This window comes from Stegostoma tigrinum, chromosome 1 (assembly GCF_030684315.1).
Source record: "Stegostoma tigrinum isolate sSteTig4 chromosome 1, sSteTig4.hap1, whole genome shotgun sequence".
Taxonomy (NCBI): Eukaryota; Metazoa; Chordata; class Chondrichthyes; order Orectolobiformes; family Stegostomatidae; genus Stegostoma; species Stegostoma tigrinum.
This window is the reverse complement of record NC_081354.1, coordinates 180,182,426-180,202,879: the sequence shown is the minus strand read 5'-3', so window position 1 is coordinate 180,202,879 and position 20,454 is coordinate 180,182,426. Positions and strand designations below refer to the sequence as shown.

Genomic DNA, 20,454 nt, shown 5'->3' with positions numbered 1-20,454 from the left:
AACAGAGTGCAGTATTCCAAAAGTGGCCGAACCAATTGTGTTGTGTATTTAACGACTGCGTTAACAAAGGCTGTTTCAACAGTATAATGCTGATTTTAAAAGATCTACTCATGATTTCTTGGTTGCCATGCAGTGAGGGCAAGTTTGCTGGGCCATCTGGTATTTTCCTGACTGTCAGTTTTAGGAGTAGGAGTCTCTCAAATCTGCTCTGCCGTTCTAGATCATGGCTGATCATCTACCTCAGTGTCCCAGTCCTGCACTTTCCCCAAACCCGTTCGTGTCATTCCTAATGTGAAATGGATTGATCTGTCTGAGGCCTACTTAATGACTTGATTTTCTAGGAGATCGCCCCTCATTCTTCTCAGAGAAAACAGGCCTAGTCTCCTCAGTCTCTCCCCCTCGGGGATAGTCCTCCCACTCCAGGAATCAGTCAGGTTAACCTTCACCGCACTCTCTATATATTTCTTTAGATGCACCATAGAAGGCATCCTATCTGGATGCATCACAACCTGGTATGGTAACTGTGCTTGGTGACATGGGTGGCACGATGGCTCAGTGGTTGGCACTGCTGCCTCACAGCGTCAAGGACCTGGGTTCGATTCCAGCCTCGGGCCGCTGTCTGTGTGGAGTCTGCACGTTCTCCCTGTGTCGGCATGGGATTCCTCTGGTTGCTCCGGTTTCCTCTCAGAGAACAGAAATGTGCCAGTTAGGTGGATTGGCCATGTTAACTTGCCCATTGTATCCAGGGGGATGCAGGCTACTCATGGGAAATGCAGGGTTAATAGGAAGGAGTGGATCTGGGTGGGATGATTTATGGAGGGTTGATGTGGATGCGATGAGCGGAATGGCTTGCTTCCACACTGTAGGGATTCTATGCTCTGTCAAAGACTGCAAGAAATTACAGAGAGTTTGTGATATCTTATTTTCTCTCCATCTTCAGTCTGCCTCCCCCTCTCTCCCTATTTATTCCAGTTCCCTCTCCCCATCCCCCTCTCTGATGAAGGGTCTAGGCCCGAAACGTCAGCTTTTGTGCTCCTGAGATGCTGCTTGGCCTGCTGTGTTCATCCAGCTCCACACTTTGTTATCTCGGATTCTCCAGCATCTGCAATTCCCATTATCACTGACATCCTAGGGACCTAGGTACAATTCCCGCATGGCAGATGCTAGGATTTGTAAGACTGAGCAAAAATCCTATCATTTTTAAAATATTGGGCTTTAAAAATAGCCTAAAATTTAAAACAGTCAACACAGTGTGGAGCTGGGGTAACACAGCAGATCAGGCAGCATCAGAGGAGCAGGAGAGTTGACGTTTTAAAACCATTGGAGCAAGCCTTGGACGGAAATGTAAAGTACTTTAAAGGAACAGCTGAAGTGGAGCCTGGGAAGAACGCACACAGACACAGAGAAAGCTGTCTGGAACTGTTGTTAAAACAAGAATGGAATTCACACAGCAGGCCAAGCAGCATCTTAGGAGCACAAAAACTAGAAGGTCTAGGCCCGAAACGTCAGCTTTTGTGCTCCTGAGATGCTGCTTGGCCTGCTGTGTTCATCCAGCTCCACACTTTGTTATCTTGGATTCTCCAGCATCTGCAGTTCCCATTATCTCTGATGGAATTCACACCTCAGCTCTGAGAGGATGATCTATTAGACTAAGCAATCCAACTTGTAAATAAAATCGCAGACCACTTGGGACCCACATCAATACCGGACATTCAAATTTCAATTAATATTCAGTCACACAAAACACTGGACATTTCACACAACCGGGAACCCATCCTTACCCGGTTGGGCCTACATGTGACTCCAGGCCCACAGCAACGTGGTTGACTCTTGACTGCCCTGCGGAAATAAATGCTGCCTAGCCAGCAATGCCCTCATCCCATAAATGAATGACTTCCCAACACTTGCCATTCTCTAAAAAAAACGAAAGAATTGTGGATACTGTAAATCAGAAAAAAAAACCCAGAAATTGCTGGAAAAGTTCAGTGGGTCTCACAGTAATTGTGGAGAGAAATCACAATTAATGTTTCGGGGCAAGCAACCCCTCTGTTCTCAGATATGCTGAGATTTTCCAGAAATTTCAGCTTTTGTTTCTTCCCAATCTCTTAGCTCTTGAGAAATGCCCCGTGCCTTTGTTGCTCTCACCAGACTACCTCAAACATTATATTCCATCTTGGCAACTTGTAAAACCCCATTTGAAGTTTCATTTTATCCTCCTTACAACTCATATTTTGTACCATCTGAAAATCTCTTGGTTAGCCTCACACCCAAACTACTGTGAAGAGGAAAGACACAAACATATGACTGTTAATTGAAAACTCTCCAAATGAGTCAGTCCAGGTACAAGGGCCAAAATAGCCTCCCTCTGCATTATATGATTCTATTGCAGTGAAATAATTTCACTCGACCATGACTGGCAATGATCGTGGAATGAGATTAGATTCGATTCCCTACAGTATGGAAACTGGCCCTTCGGCCCAACAAGTCCACACCGCCCCTTGAAGCATCTCATCCAGACCCATTCCCCTATAACTCACACACCCCTGAACACTATGGGCAATTTAGCATGACCAATCCACCTAGCCTGCTCATCTTTTGGACTGTGGGAGGAAACCCAAGCAGACACAGGGAGAACGTGCAAACTCCGCACAGACAGTTATCCGAGGGTGGAATCGAACCCGGGTCCCTGGCGCTGTGAGGCTGCAGTGCTAACCACTGAGACACCGTCATCGTGAGGGTTCTCTTGTCTGAGATGACTCCACACAATCTGAAGTTAATACTGATTTGAAAACATCAGGGCATGGATAAGACACTCATTTCGCACAGCACAAACAGACTGAGAGTGCCATTCATTGGCGCAAGAGATCATTTCAGTTTGGCACAATTAACACAGACAGACCTGGCATGATGATCTCGGGAAACCCCATTTTCCTTGCGACCACAGTGTTTCTGTCCACCAGGTGAGGATGGTTCTTTCGAATCTGCTTCAGATCCCCGGATAACAATTTCATAGAGACCCAGAGGCCTGTGAGAAGGGCACAATTATCAAAGGTGAAAAATCCCTCAAGAGCATCATTCTGTCCACAGTGTTTCTCCTGCAAAATGTGAGCACAGGCAGGAAAATGACATTGAGACCACAATAGGATCAGGTGTGAAGTCTTAACCATTTCAACTCCCCCCTCGCATTCCTGCGATGACACATCCATCCTGGGCCTCCTGCAGTGCCACAATGATGCTACCCAAAGGTTGCAAGAACAGCAACTCATATTCCGCTTGGGAACCCTGCAGCCCAATGGTATCATTGTGGACTTCACAAGCTTCAAAATCTCCCCTCCCCTCACTGCATCCCAAAACCAGCCCAGCTCATCCCCGCCTCCCTAACCTGTTCTTCCTCTCACCTATCCCCTCCTCCCACCTCAAGCTGCACCTCCATTTCCTATCTACTAACCTCATCCCGCCCCCTCGACCTGTCCGTCCTCTCTGGACTGACCTATCCCCTCCCTACCTCCACACCTATGCTCACCTCTACAGGCTCCATCCCCACCCCTTTAACTTGTCTGCCTCCTCTCCACCTATCTTCTCCTCTATACATCTTCGATCCACCTCCCCTTCTCTCCCAATTTATTTCAGAACCCTCTCCCCATCCCCTTTTCTGATGAAGGATTTAGGCCCGAAACGTCAGCTTCTGTGTTCCTAAGATGCAGCTTGGCCTGCTGTGTTCATCCAGCTCCACACTTTGTTATCTTGGATTCTTCAGCATCTGCAGTTCCCATTATCTGTCACGTTCTGGGACCTGGATTCTTAGGAGACCAAGATAACAAAGTGTGAAACTTGGTGAACACAGCAGGCCAAGCAGCATCTCAGGAGCACAAAAGCTGACGTTTCGGGCCTAGACCCTTCATCAGAGAGAGGCCCGAAATGTCAGCTTCTATGTTCCTAAGATGCAGCTTGGCCTGCTGTGTTCATCCAGCTCCACACTTTGTTATCTTGGATTCTTCAGCATCTGCAGTTCCCATTATCTGTCACGTTCTGGGACCTGGATTCTCAGGAGACCAAGATAACAAAGTGTGAAACTTGGTGAACACAGCAGGCCAAGCAGCATCTCAGGAGCACAAAAGCTGACGTTTCGGGCCTAGACCCTTCATCAGAGACCACTGGTTTACTTAGGTATAAATGAGGGGGTTTTGCATCTGATTTAACATCTGGGAGTGAGTGTAGGATCCAATTTCAACAGGGACTTTGTTGTCTTGGTAGGGGAATCTGGAAGCCTTTGAAGCACGTTGCTGGCGGGGAGGTGGAAATGAAAGACTCTTGGAAAGTGTAGATTGATTGCCTAGGGATAACTCACAGGGCATGGAGGGAGGGTCACAGGCCTTAAGAGGAGATCGTGGACGTCTGGGAGAAGGTCAGAAATCTCAGATAGGGGAGCAGGCGGGTGGCAAAATTGAGTAGGGAAGATCAGAGTCACAATTAGAGACACCCTGGCAGTTTGCGGGGAGTGGAGGGGTGTGGTGGTTGTTGGTTGGGAGAGATCAGAAGGCCTGTTGGGAAAATCATGGCCCCCAGGATGTGACAAGAGGCCTCATGAGGGGGATGCTAAGAGATTTTGATGCGGGGAATAGCTCAGAATTCCTGAACGCGGATGCACTGGTATCCCATTGTGTGGTGTTGACAGCTTTCCTAAGACCTTGGGAACCTGTTTGCTTTGTCAGATTTAAACTTCAAATATAAATACAAAGGTGCTCAAGTGCATTCTAATACCCAAAGTGCCAAGCGCCCCCCGCTCCACCCAGCCACCTTGGAAGGAGTTAGTTACACACACATCAAACGACACCCCTTCCCCAAACTCCAACATCAACATTTGTTAAAATTGTAAACGGACTGGTTGGAGATTAATTGGGTATGGGATTTAGATTTTCCCCACTCTTGGGTAGTATGATGCTCAGTGGTTAGCACTGCCTGTGTGGGTTTCCTCCGGGTGCTCCGGCTTCTTCCCACAGTCCAAAGATGTATGAGTTCGGTGGATTGGCCTCGCTAAATTCTCCATAGTGTCCAGGGAGGTGCCGGTTAGGTGGATTAGCCATGGGGAATGCAGTGTTTACAAGGATAGAGTGGGGGGATGGGTTTGGTTGGGATACTCTTCCAAGGGTTGGTATGGGCTCAGTGGGCTGAATGGCCTGCTTCCATACTGTAGGGATTGTATTAAGTTAATCCAAGCCTGTCGGAGTTTTGAGGAGTTAAAGCATCCCCCTTTATTGCCTTGGGATATCTTTCAACATCACTGATGAACCCTTCCTTAGCTCAATGAGTTTGCGACATAGCTCATTGAGGCTAGGAAGGACTGAATGGGTTGAATAACCATTTTATGTTCCAATGACAAAAAGAATGATGGTCTTCTGTCTCATTACTGCAGATAAATTACATCTGTGGAATGAGTTTGGGCAATGACATGATTCTCTAGCACAAAGTGTTCTCTCATTTGACGCTAATGGGCCGAAAAATAATTGAAATAGCTTTGGGCATATTTGGGCTCAGTGTAAGATAGAGTGAGCATTAGAAATGGATGCATGCCAATAAAGTTGGTGTTTGACTTCCTGACCTCTATTTCATCTAAAGATTCCTGGAGTGTAAAGTCTGCCTTATCCCTGAGCAAGGCTGGGTCTCAAATTTAGTTTTGATTGAAGCAAAGAGTAGGGGGGCCTGAAATTGGGCTCAGCAGTGCCCTGTATTTGGGTGCTATGGATGCCATTTGAGAAACAAAATGGCTTCCAATGCTTCTGCGGTATGTCACACTGGAGGCCATCTTAGTGAAAGTTATTAACATTTCCACTTGCCGAAAATATGCAGAGTGAGCAGGCGACCAGCCAGGTTGAAAACAGGTCTCATGCTTCTGCCAACCATTTGAAAGGGGAGGGTAAATACAAATAGACAAGGATGCATGGGTGGTCAGAACTGGAGTTTTTCATCACAGCATAGCATATAAAAACAGTAAGAGGCCATTCAGTCCCTCAAGTCTGTTCCGCCATTCAATCAATTGAGCTTCTATCTCAACATCACTTTCCCGAGCTATCTCTTGATATCTTTAAAAACTAAAAGATCTCACTATTTTCACCAACAATTGAAGGAGGTTACAAAGACAGGGAAAGACAATACCCACAGAGGGATTTAAATCACAAGGATGAGAATTTTAAATAAGAAGAGCAGTACTTGCAGTTAAATCATGAGAAAAGAATCAGGCAGCATTTAAAGTAGCAAGAGAAATAGTAGGAACTGCCAATGCTAGAGTCTGAGATAACAAGGCATGGAGCTGGATGAATACAGCATGCTGGGCAGCATCAGAGGAGCAGGGAAGCAGATGTTTCGGGTCTGGACCCTTCTTCAGAAAGTGGTATAGAATGAGCTGCCAGAGGAAGCGGTGGAGGCTGGTACAATAACATCTAAAAGGGGTACGTGAACAGTAAGGGTTAAGGGGGTATGGGCCAAATATTAGCAAATGGATTAATTTAGGATAATGGTAGGAGATTTTAACTTTCCAAACATAGACTGGGACTGCCATAGTGTTAGGGGCTTGAATGGAGAGGAATTTGTTAAGTGTGTACAAGGACAGTTTCTGATTCAGTATGTGGATGTACCGACCAGAGAAGGTGCAAAACTCAACCGACTCTTGGGAAATAAGGCAGGGCAGGTGACCAAGGGTCAGTGGGGGAGCACTTTGGGGCCAGTGACCATAACTCTATTATTTTAAAATAGTGATGGAAAAGGATAGACCAGATCCAAAAGTTAAAGCTCTAAATTGGAAGAATGCCAATTTTGATGGTATTTCAGCAAGGACTTTCAAAAGTTGATTTGGGGAGGATGTGGAAAATGGGAAGCCTTCAAAAATGAGATAACGAGTGTCCAGGGACAGTATAAGAACCAAAAGAACCGTGGATACTGTAAATCAGGAACAAAAACAGAAGTTGCTGGGAAAGCTCAGCAGGTCTGGCAGCATCTGTGAGGGAGAAAACAGAGTTAATGTTTTGGGTCTGGTGACCCTTCTGTTCTGAGGAAGGATCACCAGATCCAAAACGTTAACTCTGTTTTCTCCAGGGACAGTATGTTCCTGTTAGGGTAAAAGGATAAGGCTGGTAGATATAGAGAATGCTGGAAGACTAGAGAAATTGAGGTTTTGGTCAAGAATAAGAAGGAAGCATTTGTCAGGTATAGACAGCAGGGATCAAGTGAATCCCTAGAAAAGTATAAGGGCAGTAGGAGTAGACTTAAGAGGGAGATCAGGAGGGCAAAAAGGGGACATGAAAAAGCTTTGGCAAATCGGGCTAAGGAGAATCCAAAGGGATTCTACAAATACATTAAGGACAATAAAGTAACAAGGAGAGAATAGGGTCTGTTAAAGATCAGCAAGGCCAACTGAATGTGGAACAGGAAATGGGGGAGATAATAAATGAGTATTTTGTGTTTACTGTGGACAAAGACACGGAAGTAGAGAACATGGGGAAATAGAGTGCGACCTCTCGACATATTACAGACGAGGAGCTGCTGGATGTCTTAAGATGCATAAAGGTGGATAAATCCCCAGGACCTGATCAGATGCACCCTAGAATTCTACGGGAAGCTAGGGAAGTAATGCTGGGCCCCTTTGCTGAGATATTTGTATCTTCAATAGGTACCAGTAAGGTACCGGAAAACTAGAGATTGGCTAATGTGGTGCCACAATTTAAGAAAGGTGGTAAGGAAAAGCCAGGGAACTATAGACCGGTGAATCTGACATCAGTGGTTGGTAAGTTGTTGAAGGGAATCCTGAGGGGCTGGATTTACACGTATTTAAAAAGCAAGGACTGACTAGGGACAGTCAACGTGGCTTTGTGCGTGGGAAATCGTGTTTCACTAACTTGATTCAGTTTTTTGAAAAAGTAACAAACAGGATTGATGAGGGTAGAGTGATCGATGTGATCTATATGGAATTAAGTAAGGTGCTCGACAAGGTTAATCATAATTAGGTAACACAAAACAGGGGGAGAATGAGCTATTTGGATATAGAACTGGCTTGACAGAGGGTGGTGGTGGAGGGTTGCTTTTCAGACTGGAGGCCTGTGACCAGCAGTGTGCCACAAGGATCAGTGCTGGGCCCACTGCGTTTCGTCATTGATAAAAATGATTTGGATGTGAACATAGAAGATGCGGTTAGTAAGTTTGCAGATGACACCAAAATTGGAGGTGTAGTCGGCAGTGAAGTAGGTTACCTCAGAATACAACAGGGTCTTAAATCAGATGGGACAATGGGCTGAGGAGTGGCAGATGGAACTTAATTTGGATAAACATGAACATAGAACATAGAACAGTACAGCACTGAACAGGCCCTTCAGCCCACAATGTTGTGCCGACCATTGATCCTCATGTATGCACCCTCAAATTTCTGTGACCATATGCATGTCCAGCAGTCTCTTAAATGACCCCAATGACTTTGCTTCCACAACTGCTGCTGACAACGCATTCCATGCTCTCACAACTCTCTGTGTAAAGAACCCGCCTCTGACATCCCCTCTATACTTTCCACCAACCAGCTTAAAACTATGACCCCTCGTGCTAGCCATTTCTGCCCTGGGAAATAGTCTCTGGCTATCAACTCTATCTATGCCTCTCATTATCTTGTATACCTCAATTAGGTCCCCTCTCCTCCTCCTTTTCTCCAATGAAAAGAGACCAAGCTCAGTCAACCTCTCTTCATAAGATAAGCCCTCCAGTCCAGGCAGCATCCTGGTAAACCTCCTCTGAACCCTCTCCAAAGCATCCACATCTTTCCTATAATAGGGCGACCAGAACTGGACGCAGTATTCCAAGTGCGGTCTAACCAAAGCTTTATAGAGCTGCAACAAGATCTCACGACTCTTAAACTCAATCCCCCTGCTAATGAAAGCCAAAACACCATATGCTTTCTTAACAACCCTGTCCACTTGGGTGGCCATTTTAAGGGATCTATGTATTTGCACACCAAGATCCCTCTGTTCCTCCACACTGCCAAGAATCCTATCCTTAATCCTGTACTCAGCTTTCAAATTCGACCTTCCAAAATGCATCACCTTGCATTTATCCAGGTTGAACTCCATCTGCCACCTCTCAGCCCATTTCTGCATCCTGTCAATGTCCCGCTGCAGCCTACAACAGCCCTCTATACTGTCAACGACACCTCCGACCTTTGTGTCGTCTGCAAACTTGCTGACCCATCCTTCAATCCCCTCATCCAAGTCATTAATAAAAATTACAAACAGTAGAGGCCCAAGGACAGAGCCCTGTGGAATCCCACTCACCACTGACTTCCAGGCAGAATATTTTCCTTCTACTAATGAGGCGCTGCATTTTGGAAAGGCAAATCAGGGCAGAACTTATACACTTAATGATAAGGTCCTGGGGATTGTTGGAGACCTTGAAGTGCAGGTTCATAGTTCCTTGAAAGTGGAGTTGCAGGTAGATAGGAAAGCAAAGAAAATGTTGAAGGCTCTGATGAAGGGTCTACGCCCGAAACGTCAGCTTTTGTGTTCCTGAGATGCTATGTTCATCCAGCTTCACATTTTGTTATCTAAAATGTTTTGTATGTTGGCCTTTATTGGGCAGTGCATTGAGTATAGGAGTTCGGAGGTCATGTTGTGTTTGTACAGGACATTGGTTACGCCACTATTTGAATATTGCATGCAGTTCTGGTCTCCCTCCTACAGGAAAGATGTTGTTAAACTTGAAAGGGTTCATAAAAGATTTACATGGATGTTGCCAGGGTTGGAGCTATAGGGAGAGGCTGAATACGCTGGGGCTATTTTCCCTGGAACATCAGAGTCTGAGGGCCCTTTTAGAGGTTCATAAAAGTATGCAGGGCTTAGATAGGGTAAATAGACAATTCTTTTCCCTGGTATGGGGGAGTCTAAAACTAGAGGACATAGATTTAAGGTGAGAGGGGAAAGCTTCAAAAGGGACATAAGGAGCAACTTTTTCACACAAAGGAGTGGTGCATGTATGGGATGAGCTATCAGAGGAAGTGGTAGAGACTACTATAATTACAACATATAGAAGGCATCTGGATGGGTATATGAATAGGAAGGGTTTAGAGGGATATGGGCCAAATGCTGGCATATGGGACTAGATTTATTTAGGATATCTGATCAGTATGGACCAAAGAGTCTGTGTGGGTGTGGTACAACTCTATGACCCTATGACTAGGGTCCGACCATCGCGGTACAGCCAATCGCTGAAACAGGACAGGCCAAACAATTGGCTTGATATCCTCACAAAAGTCCAGTGCCACTCTTTCTGAAAATCCCAGCACATCCACACACTGCTTTCACTAACTTTGCACAGCTCACATAAGTCAAAGGCAACTCTGTTGAACATCAGGTGGTTGGCCTTTTACATAGCACTGCTGGGGGTGAAGGTCCCAGGTACCATTGAATGTATGTTTGCCACAGAGTGATTAGAAAACTGCACTGACTCAGCCCGCATTGAAAAAGAAAAATGCCAGATCTTGCCTGAAGTTAAAATTAGAGGCTGCTTGACAGTGACCACATGTGAGACAGCGGTGTTGTCATAACCCAGAGGCCCAGGCAAATTCTCCAGGCACCTCGGCTCAAATCCCAGCATTCAATGAATAAGCTGTCAATGCAAAACTTGTCTCGGTAACAGTGACCACGACAACTATCACTGAGGTGTGTAAAAACCCCACTCGGTTCACTCAAGCCCCTTGGGGGTGGAAGTCTCTGGCCCTTGCCGGGTCATGTAACTCCAGACCGACAGGAATGTTAATTTCCCTCCATCGTGGCCACGCGGCCTCTCAGGCCGAGGGAAACGAGGGATGGGCAAGGAATGCTGGTTTTTATCAGCAAACACTTATCTCCCATGAAACAACAAAGTGGGAATAACCACGCAGTCCTCATGCACCTTGACATGTTTGCCCCTTGTGCCTAATTTGGTCATGCCATACTGTGGGGGCCATGATATGAGCGACCGCAAGCATCTCAGTGAACACTTCTCCCCCGAGGCACTTTCAGCAGCACTATGAAAAGGCCCAGTGCCCTGGGTTAAACACAATTCGGGCCTAGATAAATATTAATAAAACTGGATTTGAGGAAGATAATGGCTTTGTTATGCTAAAGTGCAGCGAGACTTTGAAAGGAATAGTTTACCTTGTCCTTTGTGGTTTATGTCTTTGGCAGCTACGACCTTATGGATTAAAGTGTGGAGGAAATCGTTTTCAGCTGCAACTCTGCGGGGACAGAAGGAAGGGAGAGAGAATTTTGAAAATAATTAACTTCAGGAGATACTTTTGGAATATTATTCCATGTCATCAGGGTCACTTGAGTGGTATAATGCCACAAGTGACCAAACTCATTAACCTTGAAAGAAAGCTAAGGCAATCCACATCATTTCTGTCTCACACAACACGGAGAATTATCAAAGCCTCCTGCTACCTGACAGGGCAACAGGTCAGCCAACTGTGAAATTGCTCTTCGCATTTGTGCACGCTGGCTGTTTGTGGGAGCATGCGAGAGAGCTGGCTGAATTTTAATGGCCAGCACAGGGCGTTCCAAGAAGAGCAATTGCATTGGAGAAGCAGGATCTGTCTTCCAGAGGAAGCCGGGAACACGAAGATTCCATTTCAGCACCATGAACCTGCTCCGCCAACCAGCTAGAACGCGCCTAATCAATCATCCAACCATTCCCTCAATCTGACAATCGCTGCCAACGTATTGGAACAATCATCATGATGGGTTGGCTGGTTGATAGTGAGAAAAGAAGCCTTTTGGCTATGGAGGATATGGGCAGATTGGTCTGAGCAGTGACAGATGGAATTTAACCCTGATAAGTGCGAGGTGATGCACTTGGACGAAATAACAAAACAAGGGAGGAATCAATGAATGGCTGGGGACTGAGAAGCCTAGAGAAACAGAGGGATCTTGGGATTCTTGTCCACAGATGCCTGAAGGTCGCAGGAGGCCAGGTTAACAGGGTTGTTAAGGAGGCATTTAGGATGTTTGCCTTTCTCAGTTGCGGCAGATTGTATGAGCACGAAGGTTTAGATGGAGCTCTACAGAATACAGTGGCTCAGTGGGTAGCACTGCTGCCTTATACCACCAGGGACCTGGGTTCAATTCCACCCTTGGGTGAGCATCTAGTTGGAGTGTGTCCATTCTCCCTGTGTCTGTGTGGGTTTCCTCACACAGTCCAAAGACCAGCAGGCTGGTCACATTAAATTTCCCATAGCGTGCAGGCTAGGTGGGTTATTTTTATTCCATGTTGTAACTGAGGAGTTGCAATTACACAAATAAAGGTCAAGTTGAAAGCTCTAGTTATTTTTGGGATGTCTACTGCAGGGAGCTGCCTGAACAACATTAAGACAACTTAAGTCCATACTTACTGTTGAAAGGGAATAAAATGGTGTTTGTCCTCATCGCTTTCTGCTTTGCCTTTCAAAATATCGGTAATGTCCATCACTGCAAGAAAGAAAGGCATTAATATTCCTCTCTCCAATTGAATCCTTCACCCCAACCTGTCCTTACGTCAATGAACTGAGGGGGAAGAATTTTACACAATTTTACAAAATACTCAACCACACAGAGGTACCTCAGCTGATAAAACTCACTTTGGCATGGAGGAGCCACTGGCTGACAATATTGAAAATCCCTCAGGGCATTTAGAAATACATTTTCTTCAATTCAGTTCTTTTTGAATCTCAATAGCTGTCATAATGTCGGGAACTTAGCACTCAATTCCAGTCCCCAACTGGGACGTATGGGGACCAGATAACCTAGCTTGCCTGTCAAAGGCAGATGCTGGAAATCTGAAACAAACCTGGAGGATGTTGGAAAACCCAGCAGGTTTGGCAGCACCCAAGGAGAGAGATGCACAGTTAACGTTTCGAGACTGGTATGACTCTGTTCTGAAGAGGAGTCATACAGGGTTCTCTGCAGAGACTTCCAGATTTGCTGAGTTTCTCCAACATTCTCTGTGTTTACTTTTTGAGATCTTGGTTGCAGGCGAAGGACTCCCAAAGGCATGAGAAGGACTCCCATGTTTTTACTGGAAAAAGCCATGAGATCAACTGGACAGGGCGGACAGGAATATCACCTCATCCTGAGGAAGGCACCTATGACAGTGTGGCATTCCTACTTCCCCTCGCGCGAGACTCAACCTGGATCATGTGGATTGGAGTGAGATCTGAACTCCCAAGCTGAGAGTGAGACAGGCTGGGGAACTTTAGGGTATTGAAACTTTGGTTGGTTTTGTATGAAATACTGTGAACCACGGAACTCCTTGTCTGGCCTTCTGCACATTTTCGGTAATTTATTTTTGGAATAGATAGCAATGGGTGAATTTAACTCTTGGCGTCAGTGGCACAACAAGATCAAGCAGAAAAGGAAAAGGAGGCCTAAAGAGAAAGGGAAATCCCAGACATCTAATTGTACACACCAGCAAATCATTTTAAATTTGTTCTTGCAACGTTTTCAACAGATCAGTCATTGGAGGAGGTGTAAAGCAAACTGGAGATGTGCTCTGCTGTATCTCAACTTTTCATTCATGCCAGTGGAGCATCAACTAGGGGTATCCGGTAATAAACAGCTCCATGTCTAGTTGTCCTTGAACTGTGTGTCTTTGAGGCCAGTGAAGAGCTAAAATTTGGAACCGGAGTCACGTTTAGGTCAAACAAGATGATTCATTTCTTTCCCTAAAGAGCATATGTGTAGCCACAGGGGTTTTGTGACAACTCGTGGAAGTAATTTGTTCACAGGATGAGGGAGCTTCTGGTTAGGCCGGTATTTATTGCGCGTCCCTAATTGCCCAGAAGGTAGTTAAGAGTCAACCACATTGCCGTGGGCCTGGAATCAGACCGGTTAAGAATGGCAGTTTCCTTCCCTAAAGGATGTTAGATGGGGTTTTTGTGGCAATTGACAAAGGATTCATGGTCTAGACTTTTAATTCCAGATCTGTATTGAACTCAGATTTGATCATCTACCACAGTGAGCTTTGAACCTGGGTCTCGGCTAGTGCTGCTAGACCATCACCTCCCTAATAAATCTGCTGCTGTTTGTCATTAAAAAAACCCATTTGGTTCACTAATGTCCTACAGGGAAGAAAACTGCCATCCTCATATGGCCTGGAATACAAGTGAATCCAGACCCACAGCAATGTGTTGACTGCCCTCTGGGCAATTAGGTTGGGCAATGAATCCTGCCTAGCCAGCAATACCTTCATCCCATAAATGAATTTTTAAAAGCCTTACTTCTCACTCTATTCCCATTCCCCATCCTTTTGGCCCTGTGGTCTTACGCTGACCTCTATGGATTTCATCCATCATGGTCATATCTTCTTGTCCCTGCAAGTCTCCTCGAAACTTTACCGAATGTGTTTCAGCAAACCTCTGTCACACTCCTGCTTACAGCCTGTCTGTTCTTACACAGATGGCTTCTCCGTCAAAGTCCCACAGATAAATGTGCCCTGACATTATGGAGCTTGAACATTTATTGCCAGCCCAGACAAGTAGTGCTCACCCTGTCTCACTAAGTTCTCAAGGGGAACTATCAAAATGTTAGTGCTCTCTCTGCGCGGTTTATCATAAGATGATATGATGCAGAAAGGCGGGGGGCGGGGGGGGGGGGGGGTGTTGCATCCAACTGTTGTGGTGGCTGAATCAATGCAATCCCTTTTCTGGCTTTCGCTTTATTTTGGATGGCTAACCTTGAGAGATTTGTTCTCTTCCCTGTGTTGCACTGAAGCTGCTACCTGAGCTGCATGCAGATTTTCACTGCACTGGCACCTCTGCAACTGATAATCAAACGCCAGTTAAAGAATACAGCAATATGGATGAAGCAGAGCTGATAAATCGAATGTGAATAAGAGCAACATGATTAGACTAGGGATGGGAATAAGCAGCAGGAATATAAAATGAACAGTCGTGGGTTAGAGGCATAATGGAGAAGCGAGATAGGAAATCACGTTTAAGTGCCAGTGCGTGAATCTAAATTAATTCAAAATGAATTTTAAAAATTCATGCAAAATTTAAATTGATATCAAATTGAATATCGCAACAAAAATTAGTCAGCACTCATCCATCTGTTAGACTCTGCTCTCAGCTCACTTACTCATGAGTTGGAAGCTTACAGGTTTAGAGTCCACAGGCAAAACCTCTGAGCACCAGTTCAGCTGATATTACTGAGGGAATGCTGTGTTCATAGACGTGCCAATAAAACCCAAAATCCAGGCTTCCTCATATCTAGCCTTTGCTGGAACCTGCTAGTTTGTACTTAAATCTTGGATGCCTCCAGATTGCCGAAAAAAAAGACATATTCTTGAGGAACACGGCAGGAAGAAAGACAAATAAATTTTGATTTGAGTACAGCTGTTATTCATTTACCACATCACCCGCAGCAGGAGGTCTGTACAAATTTGTTGTGAAGGTCTGTCGAAGGGGAATGAAAAGCCAGACAATGAGCCCCATTGGTGAGTTAGCGACTATCGAGAACTATGTAATATTATGTAATATTATGAAGCATAGCATCTCTCGAAACTTTATGTCCAGTTGCAGCCAATGTTCAACCCGTAGCATACAGCACAGAAACAGGCCCTTTGGCCCACCTCATCCATGCTAGTTCCGAAACTAAGCTAGTCCAATTTGCCTGTGTTTGGCACACATCCCTCAGAACCCTTCCTATTCACGTGCCTGTCCAAATATTTTTCAAAAGCTGTAATTCTTCCTCCTCTGGCAGCTCATTCCTTAGCCGCATCATCCTCTGTTTGAAAAAGTTGCTTCTCAGGCCCCTTCTAAATCTTTTGCCACGTACCTTAAACTTAAGTCCTCTAATCTTGATCTCCCTCACCCTGGGGAAAAGACTATTCATCCTACCAATGTCCCTCATGATTTTATGAACCTCTATAAGATCACCTCTCAGCATCCCAGAGAAAAAGTCCCAGCCTATCCAGCTTTTCCCAAAAACTCAAACCCTCCAATCCCAGCAACGCCCTTGTAAACTTTTTCTGTGCCCTCTTAAGTTTAGCCACATTCTTCTTATAGCAGGGTGACCAGAATTGTGTTTTGGTATCACGGTGTGTCCAACAAACAGGGAAGTGAACTGTGGAAGAGATGAAGGTCTTGTGATTTCTATAGAACAGTTCACAGCATCAACCCAAAGCACTTCATAGCCACTGACGTATTTCTTAGCCAATTTCACACAGATAAAGCAGCAAACAATGTGAACCCGAAAAAGTCCCACAACTGTGAGAATGACTTTGTTTTATTGATATTGATTGAGGGCTAACATTGGCTATGTTATTATTTTAGACCACAGGAAGTTGGGATGGAGAGGCAGTAGCCTTTTAGTATCATTGTTAGACTGTTAATCCAGAGACCCAGGTAATGTTTCAGAGGACATGGGTTCGAATCCTGCTACTACAGTTGGTGGAATTTGAATTCAGTAGAAATCTGGTGATCATGAATCCACTGACAATTGTCAGGGAAAAACCCATCTCATTCGCTGATGTCCATTAGGGGAGGAAACAGCCATCCATACCTGGTCTGGCCTACATGTGACTCCAGACCCACAGCAATGTGGTTGACTCTAAAGTGCCCTCTGGGCAATTAGGGATGGACAATAAATGGTAGCTTACCTAGCGACGCCATCATCCCGTGAATGAATAAATAAAGGGAACAGGAGTAGGCTGTTCAGCCCCTTGAATCTGCTCCTCCCATTCAATAGGACTGAGGCTGGTCCAACATTCTTCATGTCCATTTTCCTACCCTTTCTCCATAACGCTTGATTCCCTGACTGATCAGGAACCTCTTAAATATATATAAGGACTCTGCCCCAAACCTCTGAATGGCAATGATTTCCAAAGACTCACAATCCCTCTGAGAGAAGAAGTTTCTCCTCATCTCAGTCTTAAATTGGCGCCACTTCTTCATTTATCTCTGAGATGGCACAGGGCCTTGGTGTAATGTAACCTGTCTCTGTGTCACAGTGGGATGTCAGTCATTGATTATACTCTCACGTCTCTGCAGTGGGATTTGTTCCTAACAACTTCTATCTCAGTAGACAAGAATACTGTCCTTTCGGCCACAGCTGACATCATGCCAACAGAGAGAGAGCGAGTGCACAATGCAAACGTTGAAGGAAAATGAACTATTGATTGAATGTTCCTCTCATATCAACTCTACAATTTTAATCACATGATTTATATGTGTCTGCTGTTTAAAGCGCAAGGGGCTAGCTTTAATGTAAAGCTATTTGTCGTTGCCGCTATTCTGCTAATGTGATTCCCAATTAGTCTTCTGCAAATTTACTACATGGCATCATAGGTTCAGAGAGCGAGGGAAAGTGGGAGAGAGAGAGAAAGAATGTAACATTTTTATGATCAATGTCCCATTCTTGACACCATACTCGTAAGACAGTTGCAGCTGATTTTCAATTTAAATTTCATTCTGGGTTCGGCTGATATAAGAGAACAAAGTTGCATACCACAGCAGGAAGATCAGAAAAATCACATTAAACTCTAACCGCCTAGTCCGAGTACACTTAATGCACGGAAATAAGAAGCCCCTTTTTTTTGCTGGAAAATGGGATTAGAACAGTTAAATGGTTGCTTTTGATCAGCTCTGACATGATTGGTCAAACCTCTGGGCAGTGGACCTCAATGACTCACTTTGAAGGAGAGTACTCTGACAAAGACTGGCACCGACTCAAGGAAGGAGATCACAAGCTTGGCCAAAGATATCTGTTTTAAGCAGGATCTAAAAGCAGGAGATGGAGGCAGGAAAATATGGGGAGGGAACGGCAGAGCCTGAGGCCTACTCAGCTGATGTACTGCTGCAGAGGGCACAGGGCTACAGACCAGGGTGCAGAGAACTCGGGCAGTTGTAAGGTTTGAGCTGTTTACAGATAAGGGGAGGGTTCTCAAGGCTTAAGGTGGTGACTGAGATACAGAAAGGTAATGTCATGAGGGGTTATTTATTTATTCAGTTGTGGGATGCGGGCATTGTTGGCTCAGCCAGCATTTATTGTCCATTCTGGTTGCTACTGAGAACGTGATGGTGAGCTGCCTTCTTGAACGATTGCAGTTCACGTGCCGTAGGTAGTCTCACAATGCCGCCAGGGAGGGAATTTCAAGGATTTTAACCCAGCGACACTAAAGGAATGGTGATAAATTTCTAAACCAGGATTGACAGTGGCTGAGAGGGGGACGTGATGGTGTTCCCGTGTATCCACTTGCCTTGTCCTTCTGGATGGAAGTGATCCTGGGCTGGGAAGGTACTGTCTGAGGGCCTTTGGTGAATTTCTGTACTACATCTTGTAGATAGTGCACACTGCCGCTCCAGAATGTGGGTGATGGATGGAGAATGCAAGAATAGGAACTATAATCTCAAGATTTTGATCATGTCAGTTTCCTCCACATTGGTACCAAAATAGGTTTTTCACATGACAGCTGTCACATGTAACTCAGCAAATGCCATACATCCAGATAACTCCTTTTAGCCTTCCAACAGTCCTCCCGCAAACTTCATCAAACGCTTCAGCTACGCAGTCTAATAGTTTCCAGATTCAATTATTCTTGTTGGTATTGAGTAAGCTCTTTTATAACTGGACTTCACTCCCACATTACTGCACTCTGATTTATCCTTGCTGCTGCTTCCACCTCTCTCTCTGTCCGTTTTCTTTCAGCTGTTCTCCTTAGCACTGACTTTACCCTCATCATTGGCGGTCCTCTGCAGACAATGATGTTTCTCTTCCACCGTCCGGGAAAGTCCGTAGGCAGCAGTACAGACATTCCCCTCACTGTGGTCTTGGCTCAGTGATCTAACATCGCTTTCGGGTTGGGATTCAACAGATTTCAATGTCTGTCGTTGCATGCAAGCTTTCACTAGGCATCATCCCCAATGGTCATCCTTAAGCAGACTCAGCCTGTATTCCAAGACCCCCACTGCACCACACAACCAGCCCAGCTCTTGCCCTCTACCCACTGCATCCCAAAACCAGTCCAACCTGTCTCTGCCTCCCTCACCTGTTCTTCCTCTCACCCATCCCTTCCTCCCACCCCAAGCCGCACCTCCATCTCCTACCTACTAACCTCATCCCACCTCCTTGACCTGTCCGTCTTCCCTGGACTGACCTATCCCCTCCCTACCTCCCCACCTCCCCACCTATACTCTCCTCTCCACCTATCTTCTTTTCTCTCCATCTTCGGTCCACCTCCCACTCTCTCCCTATTTATTCCAGAACCCTCACCCCATCCCCCTCTCTGAAGAAGGGTCTGGGCCCGAAACGTCAGCTTTTGTGCTCCTGAGATGCTGCTTGGCCTGCTGTGTTCATCCAGCCTCACATTTTATCATCTAGGCCCGAAACATCAGCTTTCCTGCTCCTCTGATGCTGCTTGGCCTGCTGTGTTCATCCAGCTCTACACCTTGTTATCTAAGTAGAAGTAGGAGTTGTGAGGAGGATGAAAAGGTATTTTGAGGGGATTCGAAGAATCTAGGTGCAAATATTTGGCAAATGGAATACAATATGTAAAAATATTCTTTTCTCTTTCGCACAGAAAATTTATTTATGTAGACAAAATCTTTCTATGCGTTAGCATTAAATCTACTTCGTTGAGGCGAGAAATACAACCGAGAAACACCAGACCACTGCACCATAAACAGACACTGAGGTTGAAGATCATTCGCCAAGGTTGAAATTGCAAATATTTGAAACTGGTTGCAGACTTGCTCGCCGAGCCAGTGGGTTCGACTGCAAAAATTTCATCACCCTGCTAGGTAACATCATCAGTGCACCTCTGGCAAAGCGTCGGTGTTCTCTCCCACTTGTTACTTACATGGCTCGGCATACCCCAGCAAACTCAGGCGAACAAGTCTACAACCTCATCTGCAACCTGAGCTACAAATCTTTTCAAAAACTTTAAATACTTCAATCTTTTAGGAAAGCGGGATCTTCAAATGCAGCTGACATAAATCCCATTTTTTGGGCTTTTCTCGCGGCCTTGGAATTTTGTTTGTGCTTCTTTCCACACAAACCTGTTATGTTTCCCGAAGATGCAACCCATATATGGAGATATAATCTTGTTGAATTATAGAATCAGGCTATTTGGACCACTGAGTTCACACCAACCCTCTGAACAGCATCCCATCCAGATTCACCCCCTTACCAAATCCCCATCATCTTGCACTTGCCATGGCCAATCCACCTAGCCTGCACATCTTTGGACTATGGGAGGAACCCACGCAGACACAGGGAAAACGTGCAAACTCCATACAGTCAGTTGCCCGAGGGTAGAATTGAACCCAAGTCCCTAGCGCTAGGAGGCAGCAGTAATAACCACTAAGCCACCATGTCACTCAGGCCTACAGCTGTATGTTCTGTCTGCTGAAACACAGGATGCACTTCTGGGAAGGTTCCTTGCAAGGATTTTCTAATGTTATTAGCAGAAGAG

The 20,454-nt window shown here is 45.4% G+C and overlaps 1 protein-coding gene across 3 annotated transcripts in view; it reads right to left on the bottom strand.

The window, feature by feature from the left end:
* LOC125454992 (dedicator of cytokinesis protein 2-like) overlaps window positions 1-20,454 on the bottom strand; it is a 1,138,509-nt gene that overhangs the window by 885,069 nt on the left and 232,986 nt on the right. For all 3 annotated transcript variants that reach the window (XM_059650434.1, XM_059650430.1, XM_059650433.1), the window contains exons 11-13: window positions 12,398-12,473; window positions 11,166-11,245; window positions 2,900-3,025 (exon numbers count right to left, since the gene is read on the bottom strand). In XM_059650434.1, coding sequence (XP_059506417.1) covers window positions 2,900-3,025; window positions 11,166-11,245; window positions 12,398-12,473 — 282 coding nt within the window. The remainder of the gene's footprint in view (window positions 1-2,899; window positions 3,026-11,165; window positions 11,246-12,397; window positions 12,474-20,454) is intronic.